Source organism: Apteryx rowi, unplaced genomic scaffold (genome assembly GCF_003343035.1).
Source record: "Apteryx rowi isolate R43461 unplaced genomic scaffold, aptRow1 scaffold_267, whole genome shotgun sequence".
Taxonomy (NCBI): Eukaryota; Metazoa; Chordata; class Aves; order Apterygiformes; family Apterygidae; genus Apteryx; species Apteryx rowi.
In genome coordinates, this window is record NW_020449052.1 from 470,446 (window position 1) to 495,111 (window position 24,666).

Here is a 24,666-nt window from a genome sequence, read left to right on the forward strand (position 1 = left end):
AGTTTTTGTTAAGTGGTCAGAAAGTCAATTTGCTCTGCACTTAGAAAACACATACCTTGCATCATTTCCAAAGCAATTCATATATCTGAAAGAGAGACTGAGTCTTGTTAAGATTCTTTCACTTGAGAATATTTCTTTTTTTGCTTTACAATTTATTCATTATTTCCATGCAACTGTTATTACTGCAGAGAAATTAGAAACATAAAGTGTGATATTATTTACCCCCATCCTTCTATGTAGGTTAAAATCCAGGAGCTGGGAATGATAAAGACATATTATTCTCCTTGAAATACCGAAGTATGAGATGCTAACACCAGGGCAAAAGAAAAAAGACAAATGTAACCAAAAAGATAATTTTTTCTCATTATAAAGTTATTCTAAATAAATAAATAAATAAACAGAAAGAGTTCAGAGAAGTCTGGATACGGAAAAGTAGAAGTAGGTGATCTCAAAATTCCTTGCTAAATTACATCTTACACTTGAATTATTCTGTAGTGACAAGTGTTTTTTTTTAAATAAATTCAAAAACACGTACTGTTTATTAAGAGTTTAAGATCTGACTTTTTGCATATACATCTATTCATATACCTTCTACAGTGCTTAAAACAACACTCTTATAATCCACTTTCTTCATCCATCAAGTGATGTCCACAGGCAGTCTTCAAAACTTTTGATTAATCTTGGTATGAAGAGGACTTTTTTTAAATTCTATTTTTCTCCCTTCAGTTGACATCATCACAATATCCATTTTAAAGGCCCAGTTCATCTGAGAGTCTTGGTGTCAAATTAAAGCAGCTATTAAGAGGATACTGATGAAGTACATGCACAGATAATTCCTTCTGAAATGCTTTTAAAAATGCTGACTGAGGGTCTAATTCAATTATTCAATTATTGTTCAAAAAAAAAAAAAATCTGACTAAATAGGAGCAGTGTACAGAAACAGGAAGTTAACTTTCAGTTTAGTTTTAGTTAAGCAGGATGCTTTGTACTATTTAAATCTAACCACAGTTTGTTGTTTTGAAAAATGCTCTAAAGAAAGAAAAATCTGAAGCAAGCTCTCAGAAATATGCAAGATACTTCCAGTATGATTAAGTTATAGAAAGTAAAGTAGAAAAAAAAATTAATCTAAAATTGTTTAAATCTAACTAACTTTCTTGTAAGAAGGATTCACTTCAGGATAACTTACAAGATTTACTCTTAGAAGGTTCTGTAGAAATAAAAGATAGACTTCTCACATTGAATTTTAAATTATACTGAATTTATTTAGAAAAAAACTTGATTCTAAGTTGTTTCAATTGTTCATATTTATTCTACTTATTGGAGGGAAAAGCACGTATATTTCTACGCATCTTTACTATGTACTACTCGAAATACACTACCTTCCACTTATAATGTCACATACTTTGAAAAACAAAACAAATGTTTCTCTGAAAATTCAACATTAAATCTTTGGAAAAAACACGTAAATATGTAGAAAAAATCTCCTAAATGTATAATTTTAAATAGTGATTACATCACCTACAGCTTACTGTGTTTTTGTTAATGCCATGCGACAATCTAAGAAAATAAACCACAGTTTTCGTATATCAATGTAATATCTGTTAAAAATACTGATCTCAACTTATCTATTGTTAGTTTACAAATAAAAATGTAGATAACTGTAAATTAGGGTAAGCAAAGCATGCAAATCTATAGATTCTATATCTGAATTCCTAGATTAGCATTAAAACCAATCACCGCAACAAATACCTCAACAGTATGCCTTGTGTGCAGAAAGGAAGCGATACTGAACATTCAATGCCACAACTGTAAGGTTTTCGGAGAAGCACCTGTGGCAGTTTCAGCAGTTTCTATATGGAATGCTCCCCCTTTCTAGGATTACTTGAAAAAATCAAGTCAATTCGAATTACGTAGCTGTAAAACATTGACATGTGTAGTTTTTACAGTTTCAGAATCTTCTGTTTGATTTAAACGGGCAATGGTGCATAAACAGGAAACTTATATCATAAGGGATCACATATTTGCAGGCAACATTAAGATTAAAAGTTACATTAACATACATAAAGTGCTGTAGCACATTATTCATTATGTAAGCCATTATCATGTGACCACCTTAACAACAAGACACTAAGCCTTTTATGCCTTTTAAGCATTATTACTTTCATCCTGAAACCAATTTGTCAGTTCTTCACTGAAATTTATACAGAATGGATTAAAATTACTGGTCAACTCATGGCTTCAATTACTTTAAATTTAGTATGCTGTATTTCAAAAGAATTAGTAACTATTCCTATACAAAAATTAGCAGATACAAGGATTAAAACAAAACAAAAGAAGAAAGAAAAAAAGATCAGAACACTAATACGCCCACAATGAGAAAAAACGTTTCCTATAAACATCAGTATACTATTCTAAAATTTCTAAAGCAAAATGTTTTTAAAATACTAAACTTTAAGTGTTTTAACCCTTTGGTGTCCAAATACAGAAGTTGTGAAATAGTTTTTTTAGAACATACTTTTTTCAGATACCAAGAGAAAAATATTCTTAACAGACGTGTGCCATTGCTGGGGACAGCTATGAAAATTCATGCCAGGATTACATTCTGGGCCTCTACAAAAGCACAAGTTGGTGCCAAGTTTTTATTTCACAACAAAATATGTGGCAGCTGAAATTATTTTAAACTGTTAAAACTACAGTCAAGAATTGGAGCACCTCCTCCAAAATCATAAGGCGAGTATATTAGAAAGAATAAAGCTCTTTGTGAAGCTGCTTTGTTCACACCAAAAATCAAGGTTCACCAAGAATTATGCAGCTATAACCAGCTCCTAGGTACTTCGACTCACATCTGAGCAAATGCGAGCACAAGGAAGAATTCATGAACCATGGTATGCAATACTAAAATACTAGAATCATCAGTAAAACATCAAGGCTTTAAGTATTGTCAAGTGTTATAATTAATTTATATAGTTGGAACGTGTTGAATTTTCGTCTGGTTTAGATAGCCACTTATTGCTATATCTGTTTTCCAATTTAATGCTTTAAGACCGACCTTAAACAGTGGACTTGGATATTTACTTTCTCTTGTAAAAAGTGATTCATATTCCCAAGTAAACTTTTGCCTTAACAATATACCACTATCTAACTTTGTCTGGTAGAAGCAAATCAACAATATATTTTAATTTACACTTAATCACATAAGAAATGATTCCTAAACACAGCTCTCAAAAAAAGCTATGAAAGATATGGTAACTTTTAAAATGAGTCTGCTTGCAACATAGCATAATAGAAAAGACCTTTCCTGTTAAAACGAAAATAAAGTTTCCCTGGATAGCTAGCAACAATGAATTTCAAATAAGCATCTTAGTAGCGCAGTCACTTTAAGGTCAAAGACAATAGAAAAGAGTTAATTAGCCATTCAACCTTATGAAAATCAGAACTATCACTGCTACTGCTGTTATGCTTCTAGAAATAGATTAGGAATTGTAGATAAAGTTGCTTACAGTGCAGAAAGTGTTATGGAAAACTATTAAGGAAAAGTTCTGAGCAAACCCTGACTTGAAAAGATAATAGCCTTGCAACACAGATTCTGCCAGGGTGCTTCTAGGAACAAATACAATCACCACATTTCTCCTCAATGTATAAGCTGAAAAACAGTGACAACCTAGGATTAGAAAAATTAAGAAAGAAAGCTTCTATCAAATGTGCCAAATACAAAGGCAAGATAAAATTCATGAGAATTAGTATAAAAAGCATGGACAGTAAAAGCTTGGGAATAAAACTGAAGAACTGAAGTAAATGAACTTCAAGCCACTATTTTTATATCAACAGGAAAAAAAAGCAAGAAAGAAAGGACTAACAGTATCAGATGGATTTATTATTTTCCAGTAATAGGCATCAAGAGGAAGACTTCCAAATCATATAAAATTTTATTTTTTGCAACAAAAATAACCAAATGTAATTATCTTTTCTTCAAGCAGAGAGAAGATCTTTTGGATTAAGAAACTAGTAAAGTGCATGAAAGTGCTTTAAATGAGCTTAACAGAATTTTTCTCAACTTAAGATTCTCTCAATTTAAAAGAAAATTTATCTATCATGTATTAGCAACATCATACAAAATAAAAAAAAGAACTGCTCTGAAACAGAAGAATATTTCTCTTCTAGAACATCCTTCCAAAACTATAGCTGCTGAAGCTATCCCAGGGTTTGTTAAGCTTCCATGCAAGGAGATATGTCTCAGCCTGTAGTACAAGTCACACATTTCACAGCCTTTTCTGATCAACTTGAACATGCTACAGACCATGCCAGAACTGCCTAATGTTTTTGTCCATATTCAAAGATACTAGCTGAACTATGATCAACTCTATTGAAAAGACACAAACTGGAATAGCAAATAAAACCCAAACCAACAAATCTACCTGCAAAGGTTAGAATGGGTTGTAATCAACAATTCTCCAGTCATATATCCAGTCAAAAATATCAACAGATCAAGCACAGTACCCTTATAGATCACCACCACCGATATCTGAACTAACCACCAGAACTAGTCAGGCAATTCTATTTGTCAATATACTGCATTCTTGTTTCTGCCACTGTACTAACACACTCTACCCAACTTCTACTTTGTAACACCTTGATTTCTCCACCTGACTTAATTGCACCCCACACCCAGCTTTCTGTTGCAAGAAATAGCTTATTTCATAGGAAAAATAACCTATCTTAAGGGAAGCTGCACAGTGAACATAAACACAATATCATCTGAGAAGGCAGATCACTCCCACAAAAAAACCCTAACATTCCTGCCAAAAATCTTAGTTATCTTTTAAAAGTGTTGATAACATTTCACTGTCCTTTATCCAGCTCTTCTGGACTGAAGAAAAGCAAAGAAACCAGTGCTATAAATCAAAGAGTCTCATTGCTAATGAATAAGTTCCCTATCAAGCTGACCCATATCCTGCGCCCTTTCTTCAAGAAAGGTCACAAAATATCACTGCTTTAATGAAGGATTTAACTTTCTCCACAAAAAGTACAAACCTCTCAAATTCTTCTCTCTTTCTGAACTGATGTCAGTAACCACTGCTGTTATTTCACCCTCATGAAGAATAATCCACTACCAGACTCAGGGAACCGAGTGCTGAGAGTTTGCCTCAGCTTCCTACAATTACACAAAACAGCTATGGCTGTGAAAACTATCCTCTCTCATCCTGGTTTACTGTAAGACTGAGCCTCTTTCTTCCTCTCTTTGATTTACCACTTATCCATATATGAATGACTGGTCTCAGTATTCCCAAATATTTCCATGGAACTAATCCAAACAACTTACGATACTGCCTAACTCCATGGTCACAACCTCCTACAAACCACTTAAGTTCTTCTACAATGATAAAAATCAAGAGTGAAACCAAACATGCAAAAAACTAGCAAGCTTTACTTGTAATTATTTTCAAGAAGAATTAGAGTTTCACTACATTTATACTGAAATATACAAGCCACTTCAACTTTGCCTTTCCATAAGAATTTGTATGTGATGGGAAGGGAAGCCAGTACCCCAAAACTTGTAGCCTCCATATTGCAGAATGACTAACGACAAGAATACTAGTATGAGGGCCTTAAAATACTTATTACACACAATGAAACAGAACAAAAAAAAGTCACATATTTTCCTCAACTATCCTGCACCATCTAATAATACAACAATATTAATTAATCTGGCCATTTAACTGCTATATGGAGAAAAGGCAATCAGGTTTGCAGAAGGAATTATCTATGAAGAGATCTTCAGAGTTAAAAAGTATTAAACACTACAAAAATATTAATATAGTAATAAATATATAACAGCCATTCTATTGAAAAAGTACCTAACTTATTTGTAAACAAATAATCAGCAGGAACTGGAAGTATTATTCTCAAGATGGGGTAAATGACAATAAGAAAAAGTAGGATGTTGATTCTTCTACACTGAATCAATATAACAGTATAGCATCCAAAGTAAAAAAAAAAAAAANAAAAAAAAAAAAAAAAAGACACAGCAATGGCATTTCAAATCATGAGTATGTAACACCAGAAATGAGTTGCAGTTTAATATTAGAAGTTGGGTAGTTAAGTTACCTAGATAAGGAAAACAAGCAAATGCTAAAGAATTATAGGTATCTGCTAAGAGTTTTTTTTAAAAAGCAGGAAGAAATCCAGACACATGCAGCAATATCTGTTTTCCAGGTAACAAACAACTAAACTAACAAAGGAGATATCCAAATTCTGAGACCCTTGAAGAGAACAGGCCATAAGAATTTCCCCTCCAGACTTAAGAGGAACTGACTGTTTACATAACAAAGGAATAACCCATTTTTTAAGGTGTCTCTATGTTGTTTATCATCACAAAACCTACACATCACTCTTCTGTCTATTCACTAAAGATAACTGAATTTCAGAAAGTCAAGAAGTTGCAAAGGTACAAATAAGAACAGCTGGGAAATCACAGTAGAGGTCATAGTTAAAATTTGAAACAGATTTCACTTCAACAAGAACAGTACTACAAGAATTTCACAAAGGGCTGATCCAAAGGCACAACGAGAATCTATATTAGACAGATTCCTATGTTACAGGGGGTGGGGAGCAGTTGTGAAGAAACAACAAGAAATTACGTTTCTTTTTAAACAATGCAACACAGTTCACAGCACATCAGCTGTAAAGATGAATTAAGTCAGTGTTAAAGAATTAGAGAAAAGTTCTTACTAAGAAAAATAAATACTGGAGATGCAACATTTCTGGCATTGTAAAAAGAATGAATGTTAGTCAGCTTTAATAAGAAAGTGGCTGAAACGTTTCCCTGAACAAGCAGATGAATGTTATGATATGAATCTGTCATCCGGCAGAAACAGATGTACTGGTATATTTATTCCAGCATGTCAGTTATTTTCCCAAATCTGAAGACCAGAGTATCAGAAACCAGAAAGGAAAATACCTCTTCAAGTCCTTGTAGCACCCCATCGCAGTAGACAAAACTATATTTTCCAAAAACCTTAAGATTTCTGCCTGGGAAAAATAAAAGCTTTCCTATCCCAGTATTCAAGCATCTTGATCAATTTACCTCTGTAGTAAGCAAGTAACAATGGTATTATTTTATCAGTATAAGCAGAAACGTTCTTCATCAAGATTTTCTATGTTCAAATGGATGGATACATATTAAGCCACATCCTGACCTTAAGTTATATCTCTCTCTATCCCAGGAGAATACAGATGAAACAAAAACTAGTATTTGAAGCTTCTCTCCTAGCTCAAGACCAAGTTGCTAAGGAATATACAACTGTTCAAATGACAGTTGCAGAAGAATTTTTATTCACAAGTGGACACGATACACAATTGAGTTGCATTAACACATAGGCATGAAATGAAAGAAAACAGTTCAAATTAGTATAATTAACAGCTGCATCTACTTTTATTATTATTATTATTTATTCAGCAATGTCCTATGCTTATATCTGAATTTTATATTTACATATAACCTCTGATATAATCTCTGAAATTGTATAATATCCAGTATTTGAAAAATAGTGTACTAAAAGAGCAAAACAAAACATGGCACCAAGACGGCTTTACCTCTGTAAAGAGCTGTGGACACTTGGTTTGTCACCATTATAAATAATACACAATCAATCATACATAAATTGCATCATTATGCCATTTTAGTGAAAATCCAGCAGTTATTATGGATACTTTTTAAAAGGTACTATCCACATTAAAAAGTCAGTTACACAGCAAACCTTTTCACTCATATGAGGACATTGTGACCACCTGCTTCCCCCTCTTCAAGGGTCCATGAATACCATAGTTAGTGGAGCAACCATTTTTATGGCTGTAGGACATACTGTGCACAGAATATGCTTCAGCTAAAATGAGAAGGTAAATACCACAAAAGAAATCAAAATATTTTCACTGGGGTACAATTATTATTGTTTAATATTACTAAAAATTTACAAAGGAATAGAGACCCAAATTCTCTCTCATCAATTAGGAAAACAATGCAACACTTGATGAAATTTAGAGACTGCAACATATTGTATTTCTCTGTAAAAGCAATAGACTAACAAGCCTGCAACAGAGTAGAACAATTCAAATGAGGTAAAATTATTCAAACTAAAATTCTTACTTTTATCCTTTACTGGACTATTGTCAATATTCTTTGGCTTCCAGTATAACCAAATCAGTGAATAATGCAGGGACACAGTAAATGCTGATATCAAAGATTACAGTAGTTCAAGTTATTACATTTTAAGAGCAGTATTTCACTTATTAAAAATACATTTATTGCAATATTACACTGCTGAAAACTATTATTAGTGTAATAATGAAATCTTAACATCCCTGTTTTACTTTCTCTGTGAAACTAGTAATGGTGCAACACTGTTTACTATATATATCAGGCATAAGGAGTATACGTGACTATTTGCAGTCAAAAGGGATATTCTCTGCATCTTCACGTAACTACTTTTTGATACCATAATAACTGTATATGGAAATAAAGCCTGGATCAGAAGACCTAAGTCCCATCAAAAAAGCCAAATTCATCATCAGTACAGATCAGCACATCAGTTCTGCTGATTAGTACTTAGTTCTATAAACTCTTGCCTTGGTCCTACACAGTTAATTATCATTTCAGTTAAGATATACTAACTAAAACTCAAATAAGGATGAAGTCTCCCTCCTTTTTTTTTTTTTTCCTCCTAACAGAAGCCACAAAATAAGGGAGATAAAATTTGTAGAGGTTCTACATTTTCAAGATGTTATAAAAATCAAGAAATCAACAGAACCATTAGATATGGGCCCAGTTTTCAAACCCAGATGACCGAAAATTAATATCACTGTCAGAAGCATACACATGGATTTGGCCTTATTTAAAATATGGGGTCTGAAAACTAGATTCGATGGAATAAATCCTGACCTCAGTCAAGTCAATAGCTCTCTCTCATTCGGGTCTCGGGGCCAGAATTTCACCCAAAATTAAACTACTTGGTGAAAAGTCCTGATCCTCTAAATGACTAAAAACTCTCTTACAGCCTACTGTATTGGCATCATTGATGGTAACATTTCCCAGACAGGATTTTATTTACCTATAAAACTCATGGTGAGTGTATGCTACTGTAACACAGACGGAATTTAAAGTTACAAAACTGAGAATCCAAATTATTTTCTGTTCAATAAAACAGCTATAAACCTGTGCTATTTCTGCTGCATTTTACATTAGAAAGTGATCAAAAATAGCTTTGGTCAAAGGCAGACATTATTCTCAAACTTTTACAAAAATGTTTTCACTATGTCTTGCAAATATGATGTTTAAAAAAATTTTTACTCCATAAATTAAAGTTGCAGCCATATCTCCAACCTCAGGTACTCAGCTACTTATTTTGAAAGTCCTATGGGATCTAACACTTTCTCTTCTTACTCTCATCACTCATTTCAAATTGTTTATGTAGTTCTGAAACTTCTCTTTCAACTGAATGCTTTCTGAAAATTACAAGATTACATACTAATTGATGATGATAATTAAGGTTTGCTCAATTCCACAGTAAATTTAAATCCAAGTTTATCTTAAGACATTTGAAAGTGAATGCAAAATGGGAATTTATAAAATTAAGATTGATTTCATGAAACTTGTCAATAACTGACATTGACAGCTGCATAAGTTACTTCAGCGTCATTTTTTATGAAATGATTCATTCATATAAAGTAATTTGCTCATTACAGTTAACTTAAAAGTTACTATATTTCCTGAATACTCTATGATACCATTGAAAAAGTTAAATTTTAAGGTAGATTTATTAGGTCATCATTACAAAAACAGTAAGATGGAAACCAAAGGGTAAAACAAGAAATTAACTATATGATTCTTATTTCACTTACAACTCAAAAGTTTCATATTGCAGGTTAAAATACAACAGACTAGTTATCATTTAATATAATAAGGCTAGTTCTACTTAAAACAAATTGCTAAAGTATTTACGTTATTATAAGCCATAGAGCTTATACTCAACATTTCTAGGTGAAAACTGCATCCATTTTGTCCATGCTGTAAGTTGCAAAAGTTTGTGAGATTTTCTGAATGTTTTTGCAGTACATAAACCTTTAAAGAAAAAAGTTAACAGTGCAAATACATGATATACTAACAAACAGAATTAAACTAATGGCTAGGAGTGAGTGAAATGCTATTTTGCACATGATGTTGTTTTTGCATTGCTTTCTAAATTTATTCACCAGTGTAAGGTGTAAATTTGTTGTAATAACTATACATTTTATAAAACGTGCAATTTGGGGGCATTTCACAAAAGCTTGCTAAGTATAATTTTAATAGATCAGATATAAATGCAATACTAATGTAGCACAGTGATATTACTTAAGTACAATATGCTTTATTACTAGACATGCAACACATTTTGGGCATTATTACAGTTGAACATGTCTAGCTGTCTTTTAGTCAAGTATCTGCTGTTTTGATTTTTCTTTCTGACATTAGTATCTGTGTTTACTGGTCTAAGTTAGTTAGCTAAACACACAACAATCAACAAAGCAAAAAACCTCACTTACTCTATTTGCGCACCATGAGCCACAAGGGCACTTATGGAATCCATACTACCAGACCGTGCTGCTTTATGAATAGGAGTTTCACCAACATAATCCTGTAAAGACAAACTACATTTTGTCAAGTATAGTCTTTTTAAAAATGAAAGCTTACTTTACATTACTCATTTTAATTAAGCAAGCAGATATATAAATGCAGCATTTATTGACTAGCAAATGCATCAGGTACTTTATAACATTATTTTGAAGTTTGCAGTAGGCTCTGAGGTAAATAGATACTTAGTAGGAAGTAACGGCCAGGGCATTAACTCTTAAGATGAGCATTATCCAATAACCTGGTAATCAGTACAGTCATATTCTGCAAACCTGGTTAAAAACCAGCCCATATTACAATAACAAGTTATACTAACACCATCATATTTCGTTTCCTAGCACATTTGTTCCCTAATACCTTGCACTGAGCAAGCCATCTTGAGTTTAGAAGCAGTATGGTCATACTCGTGGGACTATACTGCTTCCAGATCTTGCTGACACACTGAAACAGTACTGTATTACATCAAGAATACTCACCAGGTGAGGAATATCTGTGCATATCTCCATTGCAATATAAATATGACCCTGGGGTTCACAAGAAATATACAGGCCAGATCTCTCCTGAGACATGTATGTTTGACCCCTTTGTCTTATGGACTTTTCTTTTTTGAGACTATCTTTATCCATTTACATTCCAGTAGTGTTAACCAGCACATCTAATCGTTCAGCCTTTTCACAATATGTGCAAACATACTGAGTAAAGTGCATTGCTTTTTAAGGAAATTCCTCTCTGCAAACTAGCTTCTCAGATAACAGAAAGAATCTACAGCAATTGTATAAATGCAATTGGTAAGCAGCAGGTGAATTTCATGCGTCATGATCTATAGACTGCAGATGAAATTCAGTACGTGCAACTAACCATCAGTATCAGGAACCATGCAGGCGAACCTGTAAGGGGATGTTGCCTTGAAACAGCAAGTAACTGTTCAGTTATTGGTTTGTTACATGGATTTATTGTCCCAGTCCTCAAAATTTTAATTGCCTAGCAAGTTTCTTTATTTCTTCCCCAGCCTTTCTTTCCTCTCTCAATTTTTGACAGACTTGACTTGTCTGTTCCACTGACATTAAACCAACTCTAACTGTATATGTCTAATTTTTGCTTCCCCATTCCATTTATTAAAATAGCGCCAAGAGGAACTATTGCACATCTTCACTGACTTGCCAGTCTTTACACAAAATGATGTTCACACCTAACTTTACAGTACTAATTACATTTTAGTTCTATTTGAAATACAAACATATTCAAAATATAATCTTACTACCATTTTGATCTTGAAGGTAACAGGTGTTTTAAGATCTCTGCTAAGCTTCTGAGAAATCCGATCACATCATCTAGACCGTGTAAATATAACTTGAACATGAATTTTTCATTGTTTTATGTATTCTCAATTTGCTACTTGCCAATTTAATTTCAGAGTAAAGTATTATTATAACAAGTTACACACAAATTCACTGATGATAAACCAGTCTACCAATGCTTAAGACATGCATTCAGCTGAACAGAAAGTAACAATAATGGTAACAAAGACATGTTATAAACTAAGGGAAATTGCTAAGGCTAGCAGAGTTTTGGAGGCAGGAAGAGCAGAAAACTCCTTAGAGTCCTTAGTGATTAGAAAAGAGCCATACAGTCCTCCTTCCAGGAGGGCTGTCTGTAGTTGATGGAAAGAAGACTGCCTTCCAATGAAGTTTACATAATTTTTCTTACTTATTATTATTGCTCCCATTTATTATTTCTGGTATTTATCTTTATTTGAAGTTACAGGAAGACAGATATATTTAATGGGGATAAAGTTTTATTAACTATCATACATGGGAATTTATTTGGCACTAACTTATCCAAAACAATTTCCTCCATAAAATAGTTCATTTCCCATCATGGAACCTGTCTTCAATTCATCATTTTGTTATTCGGCTTCCATTACCCCCTCCTGCTGAAGAGGTAAGAGTGCAGAAAAAGAAGGGATTTGCCTCTTAATTTGGCTCATCATCTATATTTATAATCCCACTCTAACTTAAAAGATAAACCTTCAGGATCAGAGTTCCGTTCAGGGCAAGTTATTCCAACTAGGCATGCATATGACAGATGAGGAGGATCTTTACTAGCCCCATATACCTAGCATGTTGCTAGGTATGCCAGCTATGCTATGATAAAGCTTGGAGAACTGAATGAATTAAGTACTGTTGTGGGGAAATGATGAGGAAGGAAAGGCTCTTCTTCCTTTGCAAAAGAGCTCCTCACCAAGGCACCAATCCAAGAGGATTAACCTAAACTTGCAGCAGCTAATAATCACCCCACCAATACTGAGAAAAAGGTAAATACCTCAGAAGAGTACATGCCTTAAGAAGGGCTTCTTTCAACCACTCACCTAGAAAAGCCAGTATCCCCTTCTCCGAAGCCAAGGAATTGAGAAAATATTTAAGAGAATTATGGAATATGTGAATTTAGATTTTTATACCATTCCTTTTAATTACTGCACCTAACTTTCAGTTATCACTAATGTTCATTATCTTCTTTTGAAGTTCTCCTAGAAGACTGAATGTATTCGCACTTCCATTTATCTGAAATATTTTCCTAGTTCTACAAAGAAATCCTCTCTAGGTCACGAGCTAGAATGGAAGACAAAAATTATTTCCCACTAAACAAGAAGGCTTTAATGTTTACTCTTTCTTAAAACACATCCAAAATATCAAGCTTACAGAAGAAAACAAGGCTTCAGAACAATTCTATTTAGATTCAACAACTAGAATGGATGGCCACACACACAAAAAAAAGCAACAAAACAGGTTTTTCAAGAAGCTCCTGAGAACAGTTCAGTGGCTAGGTTACTTGGCTCTATACTTGGCATCATACATTTTGGGGCACAAGACACCCCTCTTCCCTGCCTCTTTTTTGGTTACATGGAGCAAACTAAGTTCTAAATTCCCATGGAGGAGGAACACTGTCCTTTCTGAAGACAAGTGCAGTTTGTTTAGCTTGGGGTTATGACTAAATTATCTTTGAGTTGTATCTCATTTTACTGAATAGCTACCTAGCTTCCTTCCTTGTTCTCTTTTTATTTCTATGCTGAAGTCTTTGCTACTCTGCTTATTCCCGCTCCTCTTTTAGAGGTGATTATTTATTCAGTCCAGTCTACAGTCATTTTTTACTCTATTTGCCTCTTCCCATCTTTTGGGGGGATGCAAATTTCTGTTAGCTTTCATCTCTTTCAATTGAATCTGGAGAAGAAAACGTGAAATTGCTCTAAATGCCTAAATGATTCAGTTAAAAATTAACTAGTACCTTTAATCCTCTGCTTTTTATTAAAAAAAAATAGAAAAGTTACTTACCTGTAACTATTCCTTTTAAGACAAGATGCCCCCACGCACATTAGCACTGGAGGTTTTTAACTATGTGAGCACTTTAAAAATACTTCTAGTATAGAGATCTTACTGAGACATGGAAGCACCATCTTACCTGACAACAAGTACAAACTAACTCAGTTCCTTACTCAACTGACAGAATTCCGAATTCTACGAACTCATCACATTTCCAAAAGATGTTCAGATTTCTTAGACCCAGCACCCTCTCCCTTCTGAAGCCGGGAAGTGAAGAAGGTGAAGATGACCGTAGTATGGTTCCAATTCTTTGCTAATAATGCTTCAAATTCATGATCGTTTCTCCTTCTGGATTTTGAGGACAGATGAGAGCTGATGGAATATTTTTATTTATTTAGATTTAATCCAGCAGGAATAGGTAGTTTGAAATACAAAACTATAACACAAAGGAATGAGATTATTTTTCTCCCAAAGACATCAATGTGCTTACAGTTCTTGCCAGCATGGGTAATCCTACCCTCCTTAGTCTTCTTTCTTGCTGTCACCGCTGCCACGTGGTGATAACTGGCTGGGTGAAAAGTAAATTAGCATCACCTGTATAGAAGCAGTATTTCTTATCCCTTTATTGTAAGGTAGGCCACATGAAGCTGTTTTCTGCAAATCAACACAGGCCATTTCCAATAGGAAAAAAATTTAACATGCTAAGTCCAGATGGAAAAATATTTAAATGAATTAACAGGCCTTTTATTAAAAAGGACTCATGATTATCTGTGCATAGCAGCACAGAATCAACCTATATTATGACAAGGATAAAGCAACAGAAAAAAAAAAAAATCAGGGAAAGTAGCAGCAGTATAATTGCTTTGCACTGTAACAGAGAACTAGAGCAGGCAGGCAGATAAGTGGAGGTGTTGACTCACAATGATACTAAGAATAATTAACAGGAATGCCCAATGAAGGGGAGAGAAGAGAGGAAAAAAAAAAAAAAGAAAAAGGGCAAAAACCCACCAAGTAGGGCTTTCTCTTTTGCCCACTGCTGGGTAGAAATAGGCAGGATCATTGCTTGGTACTTCAGCTTTCTCCTGTGAATTTTTATGGTGACCCTTTGTGGGGAGAGGAGGGAAAAAGAAAATACAAGCAAACAAAAAAAACCTGCCCACCATTCAGAGAGAGACAGATCCAAGAGCAAACAGGGGCTTTTGCAATGAAATTTGTTTCTTTCTGAGAGGAAACAGAGGTTCTAAGAATGGGAAGAAAAGTTGCTAAGAAGCAAGATACAGTTGTGACAGGCAGAGTTTTCAGCGGTTGTCCTTAATCATTGCTACCTGAATAGGGTCCTGGGCAACTGTCACCAGCACTGAGATATGCATCTTAATGTTTTCCCTGAACTTGTGGCCAGCAGTGTGAGCTAAAAACCTCAGGCCAGATGAGAAAGCATGCATGGAAGTTCTAGTGAGTACTGGAGGTTTACACCAGGACTCAGACTCAGGTGGATTCTGTTCCAGAAGCTATCCTTTTCTTTTCCCAAAGGTGATAAATTAGTCTGGAGCTAATGACTAAGAATCAGTTTGGAATCATATTTTTACTAGTTCGAGTATCAAGTATTCCCAGATCTCTCTCAGCATGTGTTTTGAATCCAGTGTTGTCAGAACACTTGTCCTCACACAGGCATTAGCCAGTGACTATGTCTCTTTGAAGGACAGCATCAGTCAGGGAGCTGAGAGGAATAATCAAAATATGCATCAGGAAATAATGCTACAAAAGCTTGGAAGTGTGCATGGAAGCCCTACATGATAACCTGAAATTGTTTGGCAATAAATAAGAAACTAAGATCATTTATTAAGCAGTTCCAATAAGAGTAACAGAATTTGACTTTAAGTGAGCAAACAGCAGGAAGGAACTGGGGAGATAAACTACACTATGCTTTTCATGGTCACATATGAAACGTCCCAAGTATCTGCAGGCTGTGTTTGCTCCTACAAGTAGCACCTAAATATACTGTCTAGCTTTCAGTTCTTGTGCAGGTAAAACCTGTGTGACTGACCAGTAGCATCTTAACAAAGACAACTTGGAGACTTGTTTTTGTTTCTACTAACATTTTAATTAATTAGAGCTATCTTCTTACCTTATTACTAAATCTAATTAAGATACTTCTTGCATGTTCAATCAATATTTTGTGGGGGTTAAAAATAAATAAATAAATAGAAAGCAGCTGCCTATTACACTCAAGTGTAACTTGACCCTACCATTATCATCAACATATTGGTAGGTTACATTGTGGAAGACATGTATTATTTATGTTAGTGTCCACTCCCTGTCAGTATCTAAATCCATCCTTGGAAATCTGTAGGATACGATCATCACTATCTCAATAGAAAAAATTCAGGACCACATCACTCTTCCTCCTGTGGAGGACCACAGATCTTTATTATTTGGATTTGCTTAGTGACAGGCCATCGGTTTAGAAAGAATACTCCCAAGTCATGAAGACTAGCCCACTCCTTAAGCGGGAATGAGTTTCCAGTCTGCTTTTAATTGCAGATTATACTGCCTTCTGCTTTCCCTTAAAGACATCTACATTGTTGCCCTGAGCTCAAGGAAGGATCTCTCCACATTTTTCTCCTCTTCTTTTGAGGGCTAAATGCTACCTCCTTCTTTGTTATAACCTCATCCACTAGATCTCTCAATTTTTTTTCCATCATGTTGCAGGACAGCAACCTTGTTCTTCAACTCCATTTCAACCTCACTGATCAGTTCTCTTTATCCTCATAGCTGAAGCTTTCATTCTTCTCATTCATTCATCTGCACTCATTCTTCTCTTCTCATTTAGCAGATATATGTAGATCTTTAGTCCATGCATGCCATGTCTCCTCTCTCATCACCATTTCTTTACATTCTCACCTGGACTCCAGATGCATTTCTAGTTCTTGCATTTTCTTTTCTGAAGATTCTACTGCTACGCAATAATAGCTTATTGCATAAGTTACTTGTTTCAGGTATCAAGGAGAAGATGTGGTTTATAGCCTCTGCATCCAGTCACCTTCATTGTTTCTACAATTCTCTTGGTGTCTCTCACAGCTGTTCTCAATGCACCAGCCTTCTTTTCTGCAAACTCAACACAAACTTCCCCATTTCTTATTTTTGCATAACTAAAAAAGTTCTAGAAATGCAAAAGTTCAAGTTCTTCTGCAATCTTAGCTTAACTTTATTGCATATAAAACACAGTCTGGCCACTAAGTATTTTACAAAAAAGTAAGATGCTTCAGGCCAGAGATTTTACAGCTGCAGTGCTGTACTACAGCTTTAGCAATTAATATTAGAGCATATGCATTTACTATCATAGAACATTATAAATAAAATTTTCCAGTACTGATCTCAAGGTACATATTATGTATGCACAGCACATAAATAGATCCTTTCAGTACTGAATGGATTCTGCAAAAGCATAGAAGTTTTAAACACTTGATTCTGTTACTGTAGCAGAGTACAAGAGTCCTTTACATATATTTTGCTGTATTAATCCACTCTCTGCTACCAAATAAAGCATTATCCACACACAGAGTAACAGTAGTGGAAAATTATCAGAGAAAAAAATTCACTCATTCATACTTCGTTAACAAAGTACGTGTTTCTGACCTACTCACAGGAAGTTACTAGCAGAACTTTAGAAATAATCTAAAAATGGAAACAGTATGAAACCAAATACAACTTAAAATAAACCATGGCAGGCCTTACTAGTACTAGCTAGATTTATGACTAAATCATGAAGAACCATTAAGGTCTTGTGATTCAGTAGATAATGGTGAAGTCACTAGTTCATTTTTCAATTATTGATATATTTAAATGAGAAAGACCTTTCTCATTAGTTTTTTTTCTTTTATTTTTTTTTCCTCCTATGGAGGCATTACAATATTAGTATAATCGCTAATGCTGTCAACACCAGACCAGCATGAAACCATTTTGTTCCACGAAGTAGCAAGATGTCAATTCCTGATAGAAATAAGCATGCTTTCCAAATCTTAAGGGGCTTAAAGAACATTTATTAGTTCTATCTCTACGACAACTATCAGTTACAGGCCTTTTTCATCAAGTCATTTGACTTATGCTCATGTTTAGGATATAATCTTTACATGTACATGTAGATACGTGCAGTAAAAAGGGACCAAAACCATCATTCCAAAATTATACACAGACATGAAACATGCATTAGTCCATACCTGTTTGTTTATGTTGGCCCCCACTTGAATCAACCAAATCAGGCACTGAGGATGTCCTCCAAAAGCAGCAATGTGGGCTGGTGTTTGAGCAAAACGTGTTGTACTGGCATTTACAGAAGCTCCAGCTCTCACTAACTGCATTAGGCACTCCAGCTTTAAAGACATGAGGGAATAAAAATAAAAGTTTTATAAAGATGTGCTATGACACAATTAGCACGGGTTAAATAAAAACATCCCAGAAAATTAACATAACTGGTGAAACTAAGTGGATGCAAAACAATCAGTGAGAATGTAAACATTAGGATTGTTCCCTTTCTCCCTATATTCTTTGATCAGATACCATACCTGAAAAGCACTTAATTCTCCCCCTCAAAACTGAATGTCAACATTAATTTTTGGGATGGGGGAGGAGGGGGCACAAATACCTCAGAGCTGACTTCAACGGATAAGTTGGTTCACTTTTGTTAGAGGGGGAAAAAAAAGTTCCTGAAATAGCAAAGCTGCAAACATGATAATAAACAGACATTAATTAATTTTTGCCAAAATAATAGAGTCTTGTTAGGAGATATACAGAAGTATTTTTCAGAAAGTTTAGAGGAAAGTAAATTGGAAAATGAAAGAAAGATTTTAAACTTCTTTAATGTTTTCCTGAAGGAACTGAAGCAGATTATTAAGGAAAACTAACAGTTTTAAAGTTAATCTATATCTAACAAGGAATGAATCATTTTCACCACTTTCCTGTTATTACAGCTGAAGAGCTGTTAAAATGAGATAGCATGCATGTCTGTAGTAGTGCTAACAAAAAAGCTTTTGGCTTTAAAAAAAAAAAATTACTTTGCCACTCTCTATATTCTGGCTTTCATTTTCCTATCATACTAACCAGAAGTGTCAGATATCAGAACAGCTGCTATTTTTAAATGTTCATAACATCACATTTGTAGACACTAAGAAACCACAGCCATGATGACCTCAACTTTCAAAAACAGTCAAAAAGTACTCTTTTTCTGTTTCACATAGTGACACTGTCTTTTTGTTGATAGGAAAAGGAATGCACTATCGTAAAATAAACAAGTTAGTCTAGGCTTCAATTTATTGTGGTTAGAAAACAAACACCACCACACACACACACACACACACACAATAACAAAATAGAAAAAAAAATCCCTACCGCAATGATTCAGGGCACTGGGTCATATAAAACAAAAATCTACTGGTCAGTTTCCCATAATTAAAAAAAATGTTTATTAGCCATACAACAGCTGTGGAATAATTCATTCATAAAGGAGTGATTAGAAAACATCAGAAAGTCAGTCGGCAGCTTGATTAAGGCTGAAAGCATAAACATCAAAATTCCAATGATATTCTCTGCTGCTGGTTAATGTCAGTCTTACTCATATATCTTTTTTAACCTGTACATTCTTGATCTCAACAAGTTACGTAAATGAGATAAAAGGACCAATCACTATTAAAGTATTTTTCTATTAGTTTTGCAAACTCACCATGAAGAAAGTGTCCAGGGGTGAGGGTAACTGAAATATTGCAGTACTAATGAATCTAGCTCCATAAACCTTAACATTAACAAAAGAGAAAGTATCTTTTTAAAAGCAAACAAGTACTGCAAAAAAGCAGTGATAGTTACATCAAGGTATAGCAAAACTAGTATAATAAAAATATAATTCTAATGCTAGGTTACCCAAATAAATGCTGTATTTTCTGATCTTAGATTTTTCTTATTGTCTACATACTAGCACTCCCAATATGGCCATTAACCTTTAATAAATAATTACTAATGATGGAAAAAAACACCAGCTACACCCAGAGGTTCCTCTGCAAAAGTTCAGCCAGTTTTTGAAATAGATTTTTTATAGAATTAATTTGAGAACACTTTCATATAAGCATTATAACTTCAGCAAAGAGTAGTACTTCCTGCACAGAAACTGGGCTGAAAGAGGTAGGCATTACAGTCTGCCAATTTGGGGGGGGGGGGGGGGGGGAGTGGAACTAATGAACCAGTGTCTTCTAGCACTGTTTAAATCTGCTTTATAAGATGGATACATGTCATGATTAAATATGACTTCACATGTAAAAATTTTTTTTTCCTTGAGCTTTTCTTTTTCTTATCTCTTAAAGGGTTCTAACAATGAAAACAATGCTGCATCCTATTAAAAGCTGAAGCATGCTGTCTTCTATATCATGGCTGGCAGAAAAAACTGCTTCTTCCAACACTATTGAAAAGTGAGGTAAGTTACTTCTGTGGATAGTAAAATGCAAACAGACCTCAAACCAAAAACCCACTGGATTACTTATGTTTTAGGACAGGACACGAGTCTGCTCTTGTTAAGCACCCTTTTTTACTTAGAGACATTTTCCAGTTTATTACTATACCTAAAAATGGAGGTGAAAGTGTGATTTAATGAAGAAGATGCACAAGTATCCATGTAGTCCATGATACTGGCAAAATACCAAGGAAGAGATTGACATTTTTATTTGTAATGCTTTTGTCCCAAAAGAAACAGTGTACTGCACTACTATTTTGCTTGCTATGATGTAAATGGCCAAATGGCAAAAATATATTTAAATGTCAGAGAAGAGTACAAACAAGCAGGTACAGTTAAAGAAAAAAAATACATATGCAAGCAGTTAAAAATAAAAATGAAAATAAGTAAAAAAATAAAGCAAAGTAACAGCAGCTTTCTATTTTATCCTTGCCTTTTGTTTTCTACCTATATGGCAGCTTTTCAGATCACTAACGATTTCACATTCTGATCCATCTTCTTTTCATCAGAAAACTACAGAATGGCAGTAAAATTTAGGGCACTATATAATTAACTCTAATTTGAATATAGCAGCTCTAATGATAATCCATTTAGATCTCAATCTATAAGGAGAGAACTGCTGTCAGGGAATATCCTGAGAATACATCATACAAACAAACAAAAATACCAAAAACCAAACAAAAAGAGCATACTTTCACTAGAATTTCAAATATTACAACCAGGAATACTCATCTATCATTTTTAATTCACTTTTCTTATAATTTAATTATTATTTGTAAGCTCTTCAGGTATGTTTCAACAAAATAAGACATATTTATTTCTAAATACCATGTTTTCATTTTTTTAAGATACCATATTTTTATTGCTACTAGACTAGTATTTCCAAATAAAAAACTTTTTTCCTCTTTCACACATCCATTTCTAATGGATACTGCCTTTTGATTGTGCTTCCTCATTGTGGCATATCTACAATTGTGTGCAAGAAGGTAGTTCTACAAAGCTTTATTCTATAATAATATTGTAGTGCCCTTTGATATAGTGAGGCTTTCTTCCATGTTCAACTTGTGCGACAAGTAAAGGAAAAGAAAGGTTTGTATATTGTTAAAGCTCACCAACTCTGGACTGATGCTGCGTGTGCTTGTGCGCATACATGTATGAATTTTTAGATTTTACTGCTTATAAGTCATTCCACAAAGACTTCTTCCAGAAAGGAACTAGAGTGATTTTGTCATTCCAGCCTCATGCAGAGACGAAGTTAGAGCCACCAACACGTCTCCTGGATCATACTGCTAAATTACTCTATGATAAAAGAATAGCCATGAAGTTCTGTTGTTGTCTAGTTTCTTTCAGGAAAAGAATAACAAACAAGTGAAAAGCCCCCCCAAAATCAAGAGAAACAAAAAAGTACCAGAAGAGGGGAAGAGTCTTGTTGAGTAACTACTAATGAACGCTTCACAACCATTTTAAAATCCCAATACTTTGAGAAAGAGCAGAACTTTTCATTTGCAATTTATGAGCAGTCTGAATTTGGGGGGGGGAAAAAAAGTCATAAAAAAGAATATAAAAGCCATGCATGTGAACATTCGCTGAAAGCTATTGTTTCACTCTTGGCAATCAACAGGTGAAAGGTAAAAGTGTAATTGTCCCTAGCGGACACAAAACAAATCAAATTTAGGATCCAGTTACATTAGTGCATCTTTTTGAAGTGTGCTGTATAGTCTCTAGCTCAAAGAAATAACACGCAACAAGAACATGCGCATGACTTTCATAAATTGAAGTCACTGCTGTCAGAAGACTTTTAAAAAGGCACATATTTGCAGAGTAGTATAAAAACATCTGTAGCCTATATCATCTTTGCAAGTTTCATTTCCCTTGACAGATTTGTTTCCCCCGCCATATGCAACCAAAAAGAACCCCCCAAAACCAAAGTACATTTTGCTGTGGGTACCTAGGAATGAACATTACAAGATACTGTGCTTACATTGTTCCCTTTGTCAGCTGTTTCTCTAAGAGTCTCTGACAGGAATGATAACATACACAAAAACCTCATATATCCTAGCATAATAGGTAAAAAGCACAAGAGGCTCCAGGGAGAGGGAGGGAGTGAGGGAGGGATGCCCCCAAAGCCCAACTCCACATTTGAAGGGCAAAAGCAAGACTGCCGCATGCACGGACAGAAGAGAAATTCTTACAAGATGGAGAAAGGAAACAGGAATCATAAAATAACATGATAGGCAGAAGACTGATAATGCCTAATAATGCCAAATCATAGCATTTTGTACAAGCTTACTTCATGACAAGGGTTTTTTTTAAGCATTTATTTCTAAATGTGAAAGACTATTAGCTTCTGAACAGGTAAACAACCACTTCAGCTATGTTCCTAAAGTGCTTCTCAAACAAGCATTGCAGAGCCCATCATCTAACATACAGAACCCATCTCCTAATACATGTTCATAAATCATTATGACTGCCTAAGTACATTCATTTTCCTTCCCTAGCACACAATCAATAAACAGACAGAAATATGTTGGGAAAGAGAGGGAAAACAACAACAAGAAAAACCCCTCAAAATCAAAAGCCAAACAAATCAGTGGAAAAACCATGTATTTCCAGGCTACAATTCTGCATTGAAAAGAATATTAATAGCATTAAGAGCTAGGAAAGGCCTACATAAATCAATAAATTTGGATAATGGCCATCTTAAGCTTTTGAAGTTAAGGATAAGCCAGAGAAGAAAGGTATTTTATAAAAATATTTGGGCAACTTTTCCATTTGGCTGTTGCCTGAATAGCTGCTAATTCTCATTTTCAAGCTTCTTAATCCACCAAAGGACTATTTTTAAAATGGCATTAGGTTTCTTATATAGCAGGCTTCAAACATTGCCTGTCAGCTCAGAAAGATCACCAGGTCCTTTTGAACCTTAAGGTTAAAAAATGCGAAGGCAGAGGTTTCAGGAACACGGACCGAGCAGCTTCCACCCTTCACTTAAACGCACAACTCTGTCCGTGGAATCGAGAAACGACATCTATAGTTGAGCGTAGCTACTTTTCATATCTGGATCTTTTCTGCATCGCACTGATGCCAAGGCAGTTAATTCCATGCTCGCATACGTGCGTATATACACCACAATTTGTCTTTCACATTGAAGGCAACAGAGGAGCGCTCTACAAGCACAATCATCTTCTTCCCAAACGCCTAACAAGCGGGTTGTCATAACAGACGCACCACAACAAAACAGTCTCCAGGTGGGGAGTCTGACGACGACAAGGGCCATGACTAGACTCTGCGGACAAAGCATGGGGCACGAGCAGAGGGTGGGTTAGTAGGGACGCGCGGAAGCGGCGCCGCCGCGGCTCCGGCCGCGTGGGAGGTCCGAGGGGGCAGCGGTGGGCGGGGCCCCCTGCCCCTCCTCCTCTCCATTGGCTCCCGCGGCCCCTCGCCGGTGACCCAGGCAGGCACCTTTTGAACGGGAGCCCCACGGCCGCCCGCCAGCGGGGGCGGAGGGACGCCCACTCCCGCCGCCGCCGACCGGGGGGGGCGGGGGGAGGCGAGCGGTTCAGGGGTGGCAGGTGCCACCAACCCCACCGACCGCAGGAGGGGGGAGAGAAGCCCGAGCGCCGCGGCTCTGCCCCACGAGCGGCCGAGGAAACCGCCGCCGCCCGGTGCCCCGAGGACAGGGGGGCGGCGGGCGCCTCCCGGCAGCGCGCGCGCGCAGGGGGCAAAGATGGCGCCGCATTGCGCGCGAGCGGGACTCGCGCCCTCTTTCCTCCCCCCCCTCCCCCCGCCGCCCGCCTTCGTCCCGTTGGCCGAGCCGCGGCCCCACCTTGCCGAAGTGCGCGGCCCAGTGGATGGGCGTCCAGCCGTAGAAGGAGTCCTCGGCCGCCAAGTCGGAGCGGGGCGAGCTCTGGAGCAGCGCGCACAGGGCGGGCACGTCCCCATCGCGGCAGGCGCGGTGCAAGGGGAAGCGCAGGGTCAGCAGCTCCTCGCTGGAGAAACCCGCCTCAGGGCCGGCTCCCAGCGACATGGCGGGCAGGGGGGAAGCGCGGCGGGAGGGGAAGGAGGGGGGAGCAGGGAAGAGGGGGGGGAGAAGAGAAGCGGGCGGGCAGAGGCGCGCTGGCCAGGCTGCAAGCGGCGACTGCGGTTGCCGTTAGCTGCCCGAGCACAAAGGAAGCGGGGCGGGCCCGGGCGCGCCG

At 36.2% G+C, this 24,666-nt stretch overlaps 1 protein-coding gene across 5 annotated transcripts in view; it reads right to left on the reverse strand.

Annotated features, from left to right (window-relative positions):
• ANKRD10 (ankyrin repeat domain 10) overlaps positions 1 to 24,643 on the reverse strand; it is a 38,299-nt gene extending 13,656 nt beyond the window's left edge. For 2 of the 5 annotated variants that reach the window (XM_026068059.1, XM_026068058.1), the window contains exons 1-3: positions 24,297 to 24,642; positions 18,198 to 18,350; positions 10,576 to 10,667 (exon numbers count right to left, since the gene is read on the reverse strand). In XM_026068059.1, coding sequence (XP_025923844.1) covers positions 10,576 to 10,667; positions 18,198 to 18,350; positions 24,297 to 24,497 — 446 coding nt within the window. In that variant the 5' untranslated portion in view covers positions 24,498 to 24,642. Of the gene's footprint in view, positions 1 to 55; positions 86 to 10,575; positions 10,668 to 18,197; positions 18,351 to 19,696; positions 19,851 to 24,296 lie in introns of those variants that run through there. The other 3 variants (XM_026068056.1, XM_026068057.1, XM_026068060.1) reach the window with 3 other exon arrangements.
• Between the last annotated feature and the right edge of the window lie 23 nt (positions 24,644 to 24,666).